The sequence below is a fragment of the Rhopilema esculentum genome, chromosome 6 (assembly GCF_057945365.1).
Source record: "Rhopilema esculentum isolate cy_ngs chromosome 6, ASM5794536v1, whole genome shotgun sequence".
In the NCBI taxonomy this organism is placed as follows: domain Eukaryota; kingdom Metazoa; phylum Cnidaria; class Scyphozoa; order Rhizostomeae; family Rhizostomatidae; genus Rhopilema; species Rhopilema esculentum.
Genome location: NC_142820.1, coordinates 4,168,027 through 4,178,461, shown reverse-complemented (window position 1 = coordinate 4,178,461; position 10,435 = coordinate 4,168,027). Strand labels below are relative to the sequence as shown.

Here is a 10,435-nt window from a genome sequence, read left to right as displayed (position 1 = left end):
AAAAAACATATTTACAGACGCTGATGCAATCACAGCACAATGGTGCAATGGTCACATGATACTGTCCGTAAGGGAACCCTGTGTCGTTACAAGTTTAACCCAATACATGCTCTAGCTTCCTTAGTTCGTTTTCTAAGCGGACTAAAGAAATATAAAAAAAGCCTTGAACATAGGCGACGTTGATTAATCTCTATCATGTGACTTTACTGTGACTCTCGATATCACTAGAATGTTTACCAAGAAAACATTTTACAGGGCAGGGATCCCATATTACAGTTGACCTGCCTTCTGAGAAAACACTAACACCATCCATAGGGATCCCACAAAGAGAACTGCGACCAATGAATGCTCGCTTTGAACCGACATGTCAATCAATCTGCACTTCCTGTTTCCACAATATAAAATTCGGTGCGCGTCTCTATCGTCCTCTCCTGCTCTCGCTGCAACTGACGGTATGTCGTGGAAGTCATAAAGCCTAACGTAAGTCATTCTTTTTGAGGACCCTATTACACGGTCAGATTAATCATCAGACATAGATATTGTTGAATATAACAAAACTATATTTTCATTTGTATGCATGACTGAAGCACAAGTTGCAATAATTGCGCCGAAAACCAGGGTGCATTCCATGTTAGACCCACGCCAGAGAAATTTCAACCTATTCTAGTTGCTACGCCAAGTGTAAAACATACCAGCTTTCGATTAATCTATAGTTTGCATTGCTTTTACTGTCCATATCAATATAATCAGGCTGCTCACGTATTCTGTACAAGTACCGTTTTTGCTACGCCCATCGCGAAAATTTATCACGTACGCCAATGCGCCAAGGCTCGCAAATAGCAAATTTCACGCCGCTACGCCGAGGAAAAAGCTAAATCCACGCCGGAGATCTCCGGCGTAAACTACATGGAATGCACCCTGGGCCGAAAATCTCCTACATTTCAAAATACAGTTTATGTCCACAATCTCGAACTCTCAAGGAAAACTGAAATCGGTTTGAGATAGCGAATGTTGGAAATAAAGAATGTTCAAAATTTTATAGTTTTCGAATTGTTACGCAGCATTATTGGCTTCCGTGTCTGCAGAATCAGATTTATATTTGTAGGCTGAAGATCAAATTCCAGAAAAGTCCTTAACCTTCCTCCGGTCAAAATTTTCCCTGCCAAAACCTTCCTCCAATTTTTTGAGGCAACAACAGTTGATAGGGCGTAGCTAGGGTAAAAGGGTTGAAAGATGTTATAAATCGAGAGACAATTGCTGCCTTTACGTAATCAAAAGCTAGTCATGGGCGTTCCCTTCAGATAAAATTGGCGTTTCTTATTTGATAAAAATGTGTTTTCTAGCAGTAAAAGGGCCTAGCCTAAAGATTTTGGTTTATTTTTCCCCTTCTTCCCAAAGCCTAGGGGCTCGCACCCACCACCAATCGATTCTGCAACAGATTTAAAGTGTGTTTTAAAAGTTCAACAAAGAAATCAGTCCAAAATAAGTTGCTTCTATTGTTTTCTATAATTCTTTTTTACGAAGACCTCCCTCCAAAATTCTATTGTTTCTCAAAACTTCCTCCGGTCAATGACCGTGACCGTGCAACCGTAATGTTTTCTGGACTTTGTTGCAGATTCGAAAAACTGTTCAGTCGTCTCAAATATCATACAGATATTACCATACTAGTAGCTACTATTTACAACAAAATCCAGTTGAACATCGTTTCTTGTTATTTTTTATTTAAGATAGATTACACGTATTTTTATAGGAAATTAAGGTCCAGTGCTGGTAGGCAGTTTCTTAAATTTTCTGGCCATTTTGCTGAAGTGATCAGTTCAGTTCAGTTCAGTCCAGTCCAGTCCAGTTCAGTCCAGTCCAGTCCAGTCCAGTCCAGTCCAGTCCAGTCCAGTCCAGTCCAGTCCAGTCCAGTCCAGTCCAGTCCAGTCCAGTCCAGTCCAGTCCAGTCCAGTCCAGTCCAGTCCAGTCCAGTCCAGTCCAGTCCAGTTCAGTTCAGTTCAGTTCAGTTCACGGAAGCCTGATTAATAGAGTGATTTTCACGGAATCCAAACTGAACTAGCAGGGCATTTGTTAACATATAAAGTGGTGGGGAAATTCCCCACCAGCCCCTTTCATTGCCCCACCAGTGGAGCATGTTTGCCCCACCACTTAAGTGCCCTTATGATTCGGTGCCAGGGGCGTAACTTGGCCAATAGGTTTGGGGGGGTGAAAAGGGTTTCTGCCCTGCAAAACTAAGTGGTGCCCTGCAGACCTCGTAGCAACGGTTTGTCTAAAGGTTACTAGTGAAAGCTTTACCAGTGTACACTGGTCTTTACCAAGGACAAACTTCTAAGCAATAAAAACAAACTTGAAACTTCATTGCCTATGAAATATCTATTTCTCTACGTGAGCGTAAATTGTTTTTATATATTCACTTCACTTAATGTTGGTTTGCAAAATTAAGCTAAAAAACAGCTAATTGGGGAGGGGGGGGTACATTATGTAGACAGTGCAACGAAATTTAGCCCAGTGGGGCTAAGAATCAAGTTTAGTGAGATAGGAGGACCCACCATGGTTGGGTCCGACGTGAAGAAAATTTTTGAAATTATACCTTGTGAAAGGGCTAAAAAGCATCTTTCAGACAAAAATTTAGCAAAATACTATTGTGCCAAAAGAACTGATTGTTTATTGAAAATATTATTGTTTATTGGGAAAAATAGGTAGGGGGATGTCATGCTAAAACTCTAGTATTAGACGCTGGGGAAGGAAAGGAACGGCAACCTTTCGTTTCAGATTGCACGTAGTTGTGAATGACAGAGGAAGATGTTGTTTTGATTGGGGGAATTTTATTTCCTGAACAGAAATGTGCAGTTTCTTGTATCGAGAAGGCCATGTTTACACATCCAAAATTAAAACATTGCAATGATACAGAAAGTGATTTACTGAATTAATGCAAATAAAAGAAAAATGATAAAAATATACGTGAAAAAGTTAGCAATTAGATGAAACAAAATCGGTATCTTAACGATTTATTATGTTTTTTAGTTCCTGCACTGTTAAAAAGTAATAGAAACAATTATAAGTGAGGGCCTTCAGCCTCTTATTCCCCTCCAGATCTTGACCAAAGTGAGGGCCTTCAGCCTCTTATTCCCCTCCAGTGACGCCGTGCTTGTCATGAAAATAATTTACAACTTAAATTAATTTGCATGGACTCAACCTTGCCCTCATAAACATATGCATCAATCATTGCATCCATTGGCTATGACTTACGGTAAGAAATGCTTTCGCATTGCAAATAACGGAGCATTTCCTTACATACCTGTTTCGTTCTCTAAAATGCATAACGGAGCATTTCCTTACATACCTGTTCCGTTCTTGGCGCCCTGCAAAATCTTCGATTGCCCTGCGAAATCGACTATTTTTTGGATTGGGGGGGTGTTACACCCCCCCGGTAGTTTCGCCCCCTGTCGGTGACTTTTTACTTTTTACTTTATTTGAGATATTTGTGGATGAAATCTTCATTGAAGAGGTTTCAAATCTCAATTCCCTGGAACTGGATTCAATTTTTCCCTGGAACTGCTGCTTCTATAGGTGATTCCCTTTCCAATTCACAAAGTCTGTAATTTGGAAAGCTCATATTTCAAGCTAGGCACACTGTGCTTGAGAGCACGTGGCGCCACACGAGAACGATGTAAAAGGTACCTGCTGCTGAACGAACTCGGTTTTGTAAGTGGGAAAACTGTAATGTTTTTTTCCCAGGGGGGGGGGGGGGGCACTCTGCACATAGACATACGGGGGGGGGGTAAGTCCAAGAAATTTAAAGGCCACCCAAAAATATCAGCTCATTTTCAATAAGACCCAAAAATATCAGTTTTACTGATATCTTGTACCCAAAAATATCACAAATTGGAATTTTGGGTGTGATATCATGACATAGCTGTAATTTATAAGATCTGCAATTCAAAAAAGCCGTAAATAGTTGCAGTTGCCATTACCACACATGGAGCAAATGTTCAATTTGGATATTCATAACAATTGAAACTCTAGCATATTTCGTGTCATATAAAGTTTACAGTGAGTACAAAAAGTTGCATTAAAATTTCCAAAGAGTATGGTAACATGACTCCCGACGTGACTTGAAGTGGGTAAAATAAACCTCAGCAAATTAGATCCATGAACAATACATTTGATTCGGATATGGAAATCTCCCGAATACCCAAAAACATCAGTGTTTCTAAATTTGATACCTAGAAATATCAGAATTGTATCTACTATTTTCGCAGGACCCAAAAATATCATTTCTGACAAATATTTAACCCAAAAATATCACTTTTGGCAAACATTTGAACCAAAAATATCGGACTGACCCCCCCGTATGTCTGTGTGCCAAGTGCCCCCCCCCCTTAGTTTTTTTTAAAACCCAAAGCAAAGAATTTTGTTTTACACTTGCTAGAGCTGTTATGAAAGAAGATGCCAAGGGCGGGAAGAAATGAGAAAAGGAAACAAGACCAAGCAACGACTATTGCCAGCAAATGCAGCAAAATAACATCTTCTTTTAATACACAGCAACAGCAGGGTGAGGGTACAAGAGTACCCATGTGACCTAAAGCCAGCATCCCACCTAATAATTCTGATCGCGATGTCATCAATCATTTAAAAGCAGTTCCAGAAATACTCAAGGAACACCTCAAGGAGAACAAGGAATCGGGGTCTACAAGGAAGACCACAAGGAGAAAGTTCACAAGGAGAAGTACAAAAAGAGGTTGCTGCTCTGGAAAAAATTTAAGAAGAGCAAAAAATTGATAATTCTACAAATGGTGTCTCAAGTCATTATTATCATGGAATTAAGCTGAGTTTAACAGGCATTATTGCACAATTCTCTGAATTACAGGAATTTGAAGCTGTAAGAAATGGGAGAAAGCGCATCCATGTACGTTGCAAAGTATGCAAAGAGCACAAAGACGAAGCGAAAAAGCTTTCTAAGAATGGGTCAGTTGCTATTGCACAAGGAGTTAGAGCAGATGGGGAGGACAGACTCAAATTGGTTATAGACCACCTACAATCTTCAATATATAAAGCAGCAAAAATCAACAACAGCTGGAATCTGCTTGGGAAGAAAAAAAATTCCCTCGCAATTCGCACCACAAATTCACTGTCTGTTTTTGTAAAAGCAGGTATTTCCTTCGTAAAACGCCTTTTCCCTGGCCATGAGGGTAAGTTTGCTGATGACAGTTGCGAGCAATGGAGTAAAATCAAAGATGTAGAATTTCTCCCAGAAGGCAATGATATCGGTTCAAATCTCTCAGTTCGTTTGCGCAAGTTAGTAGCAATAACGACTGGAATTGTGCACAAAATATTTGCTGCCATTATGAGTCTATCACCACATTCCATGCAAACAGAACACATTGTTTCGCATCACAATATCGTGGCCAGTAATGCAAGAGTATCAATGACAGATGATACAATTAATTCTCGCTAATTCATTGCATTGAATGGCATTGGAACTGCTCACTATGACCCAACAGCTGCTGTTGCTCATTTTCGTGCTGCAAAAGAACGAAGAAACCGAGAACCAGACTTTAAAACTTATAGCAGACGTCAATTTGTAAAGAAATTTTTCAGAAAAGATGGACACTTTTAGTTATAAACTAGCGATCAGTGATTTTGTTCTATGGTCTATAACAATGTTTTAAGAATATTTTTGAAAGCCTGTTTATCTGTAAATTCTGCCTTTTATCTATATGCCCTTTTCTCAAATGCCCCACCAGTGGAAAATTTTTAAAAAATGCCCTGTTATCTAGAAAGTCATATAGACGCTTATATATGACTTTTTCAGAAATTTTGCTAAAGACAGATAAGAGAGATATGAGACGATAATTAGAAGCAGTAATTGAACAACCTTTTTTAACACAGGAATTACTTTGGCAAATTTCATCTTGTTAGGAAAAGTACCAGATTGAAAAGATTCATTTATGATCTGAAAGAGCGGAGTACTGATCAGAGGGCAAAGATGTTTTAGAAGTTTAGTAGGAATGCTGTTGGGACCTAAAGATTTGCCAGGTTTTAACAAATTGATCACATCAGGGAATTTTGTTTTCCTAGAATGACTAACTCTGTTGAGATCTGTAAACAGTTAAGCTCATTGAACTTCGTCAATGTCAAGTTGAAGTTCAAAGAAATTTTTAAATGGAAAGTTCTCGAGTGTGCAAGTTACTGAGAATGAATGCAAACTGCATGTCAAGTGTAGTGTTGCAATATACAGTGATGTTCAATGTTTCGATTGCCAAATTAAAACTGCAAATTACAAAAGTTTCTTAGCTTTTTTCAATTTGGGTAGGGTTGTTTCGTAACTTTCGAAAAAGCGAGCCTACCATGCGTGCAATAGATCAGTTAAAACTGCTATTCTTAACCATTTATTTTATTTCACTAATTTCGAGCCTCAACATTCTTATAGAAAAGATTCGTATAGAAAAGATTCGTATAGAAGAAAACGTTTGACATTACCGAGGTTGGAAATGGGTTGATTGCAAATATTGTGCTTTTTTAATATAATATCGATAATTTAATACTTTTTTAAATAATTCTTTACTTGGTATTTTGATATGTTTGATCAATCTTCAGGTGCCATCGTGATTTGCCATCGATGGTGCAAAAGTGGCAGTTATGTATAAGGAAATAAACCTAAAACTTTTTTCAGGGCTTGGAGTCTCGGATATCGAATTTACCTATCAAATTTTGAATTGTGGTACTGTTTCTAAAGCATTTTTGTGCAAAATGGATCATTTCTAGCTTTTAACAAAAACTGATTTTGATCAAATGCTCTTTTTCAAAGATAAAACGAAATAAGGTTTAATAGCTAACATTCCTAGCATTTTCCCTCCACCTATGTGTTTAATCAGCTATTGCTTGCGATGAAGTAAAGGCAAAACAAGTAAATTGATCGAAAACCATTTTTGTGTTTTGCTAGGAGAAGGGTGAATATGTGTCGATTCAACTGAAGAGGCTGCCTGTAAAAGAAAGAAGATGGATGGAGGTGAGTGATATTATTCTATTTGTTATGAGGATTTAATAATCAGTTTGCTTATATAGTGTGTACTGCGAAGATTTCTGTCCAATTTACAATTACACTCTTTTTTTATAAGAACAATTTGATAAGAGCACGAGCATCAAAATTGGTCAAAAGTTAAGAATTATTAAGAGCTACTGTAAAATTGTTCGGGAGACGAAACCTTCAGTCATTTGTTTCGAAACAATACCGTCTTAAACCAATCAGTGTTGCAGGGCCACAGTACATGCGCATAAATAACCTTATTCGCACAGCTGTTCTGCCTGGGTCCACACAACTTCCCGCCAGGGCTTCAAGTGATAATGTGCATATGCAATGACCCTGAAATGGGGGCTAGTGCATGTCTGGAGGACGGGTATGATACATCTCCCGAAGAAAAAATGCAATCTTGAATAATGTTTTATCTTCCAAAACGAGGATTTTAAACCATGCGTGGGTGCTTTTTCCGTGAATATTCAAACTTGTCGGCAAATGAATGTTGCCTTATTCACTTTGTCGGCAAAAGAGGCCTGATTTCTCCCTAGAGCAAATAAGCTAGCAATTGCACTGCTTACACTTTATTATTTTGTGAACAAATCAAGAACAATCTAGCCTCAGATTTTCGGAAAAAAACTAAGAACAGTCAGCCTGAAACTTACAATTTACTGGTTCTTATAAAAAGAGCAAGTAGCAGGGCCCAAGCGACAAGGCTTCTTTCATTTATTGCCGCTTTGAAATCATTTGCTTAGTAAAAAAATGGGGAGACCATGGCACCCCCCCCCCCCTCCCCACGGTGGCGTGGGCAGTGAGTAAGTGAAATGCCTCGAAAAGGGTCACTGTAGTTAAGCTACTCAAAAGGACCGTGTATCACTGATTTTCTTATGTTCTGTCCAGTGTCCACATAAGTCGGGTTCAATAAAACGCCATTTAGTTTGTTCCCTGATTTAGCATCCAAAACATGCAAGGGAATCACTGTTTCTACTTCTTCAAAGTCTCGGGCGCGTACAACTTTTGATTTTTTTTAATAACGTGGAGCTCCGAAGACAATAATTAGATCTGTATCGCTAAGTATAAATTCTTTCATAGGTTCTCAGTTAGTTGTGATTTGGTTTCAATGTGTCAATGCAACGCCCCTCAAAGGAATTATCTTGATTCTTGATTTTGGTGTACCACCGTCTGCTTTTGATCACAATTAGAAAGAGTTGCTGATTTAAAAGAGTTCATCATTCTCCCTTCAGCAAACCCTTGCCGCATTCACCATAATGCCTGAACAAATGCTTTGACATGGCCGTCGCTATGGATGTCAAGAAAGGGGGGTGCAGGCTCTCAATTTTCGAGAGACTCCATTTTGTCTCCATATAGAAACATTCCGAGTTGTTTTCTCGCTCTCGTTTTCCTGATTAGTACTTCTCGTAACCATTGGCGACATCCAATACAAAAGCTTTTCTCAAATAAGGGAATCTGGGTCGTCAAGTGACTGGCCTTGTTGGGGGGGGGGAAGGTTGATTATGTGACAGGGCACGCCTTTTAGGTGCCGCTTGGGCTTTTGTAGTGCTTTTGAGTAAGCATTACATTGTGTCTTTGTACGACTAAAGGAACAAGCGTGCCAGTGTGCATTGGCCTTATGTATATAAACTTTATCTTGACATAGTTTAATTCTCACACGTTACAAGACAACCTGAAGTTGTACAACAGAGAGGAAAGGTTTTTAATTGCGACCCTGCCCACCCAACCCATGTCTAATTATCAAAAAGTTGTCAAAGCAAAAGTGTGACGTCTTAGGACAAAAAACAACGTAATTTATCACTCTTAAACAATAATATACCTTTAAAACATCTATAGTTTTCATTTTCCTCCATGGCTTTTTCATCTTTTGGCATGGCAATATGTTTTTCGCAGGGCAAAAATGCAGCAACCCCCCCCCCCTCCAACAAAAAGTATGAAGTGACACCCCTGGACAACGGATACTCGACCTCTTTCACGTTAGCCACTAAAATGGACAATTTTTCAGGCTCTTCAAACGTGACTAATACCTTTATTAGAATCTCCAATCCACCCTGTCTTGAAGTTTTTCTGTAATTTTTTTTGTTTTTCCCGTACTTGACTTGAATGTGTCTCAGTAAAAATGGTTTTGCTGAAAAAGTTGCGTTCATTAAAAACCATTCGAATATTTCAATTTCGTTGAATCGCGTCAATTACCACATATTTTGAAATCCAATTTACTCGCGTATAATAAGGTATGGTCGGTAGCCTGTTGTGGGAGAGAACCTTGGAAAGTGAGAAGATAGAACCTTGCTTTCATGTCAATGGCAATGACTGCTGTCGGAAAGCTGTGGAGACATGTTCTGTAGAGTTCTAGATATTCTTGTCATTACCCCCCATAGCCTGTAGATACTTAGTCTGTGTTGGTTTGGAGATTTTCACAGCGCATGCATTGACTACCTTGACTGAAAGTATTAGTTCCATATTTACCACAATCACCGTAAACAATTTTTTCAATTTAATGGTTCTCTTTAAGTCTGTGTGATATAACTTGTGGTGTTCCCCAGGGATCAGTCCTTTGTCCCCTACTGTTTCTCATCTACAAGTGAGGGTCCTACCTAATTCTTCCTAGCTATTGTCATTTTTTCTGTTTGCTGATATCATAAATATCTATTTTAAAGCAGATGATCTCATATTTCTCACCAAAAACTATCAACATTAATGGACTGTTATAAATTTGCATACAATACTGACAAAACTAACTTTGTTCTCTTTCATTCCCTTTTGAAGAAGTTAACCGACATCAATAATTTTAAGTTTGGCCCAAAATGAATCCAATGGACAAAACACGTCAAGATTCTAGGATTATTTTTGAATGAGCATTTTACCTGAAAATACCACATAAATGAGCTTTCAAGAAAGCTTTCCAGAACTTGTGGGATATTTTTCAAATCAAGGAGTTATGTCCCCTTTTGTAGCTTCACTGCGCTCTCGTATTCGTATAGCGTCATGATCCTTGTTCTTTGTGGTCCTATGCCTTGTGCTGATATTCCTTGTTCCATACAAAGTATTGTGAACAGACTGTCAATATCATCTCGGGGTTTCTGCTTAGAAGGGCAACAATTCCAGTGCGCGTTTTCCTTTTTTTTCTGATTCCTTGTTCCAAATTGAACTGGTTGCTGTTCATGTTGGCATAACATCTGTGTTTTTTGGAATTTGCAAATCAATACCGCCATTTTTGGTGACTGATGCAAGTAAAAGTCTACAAGGATTTTCAACCCCAAGAAACCCTAAAGTTTTACTGCGAATGATTGCTGTTTAAGATTCTCTCCTCGGCAGAGGGTCGCATTTTGAGTGGATGAAAAGAATGGCAACCTTTTTGTGTTCAGGGCAGAAGTCAAAGATGGGATTTACGCACTTGTAGTGGGG

At 38.8% G+C, this 10,435-nt stretch overlaps 1 protein-coding gene across 2 annotated transcripts in view; it reads left to right on the top strand.

The window, feature by feature from the left end:
• The first annotated feature begins 395 nt into the window (after positions 1-395).
• The window catches only part of LOC135686427 (sacsin), a 35,302-nt gene continuing 25,262 nt past the window's right edge, over positions 396-10,435 (top strand). The window contains exons 1-2 of one of the 2 annotated variants that reach the window (XM_089109061.1): positions 396-480; positions 6,947-7,012. In XM_089109061.1, the coding sequence (XP_088965187.1) occupies positions 7,003-7,012 (10 nt within the window). In that variant the 5' untranslated portion in view covers positions 396-480; positions 6,947-7,002. Of the gene's footprint in view, positions 481-1,751; positions 1,771-6,946; positions 7,013-10,435 lie in introns of those variants that run through there. The other variant, XM_089109062.1, reaches the window with a different exon arrangement.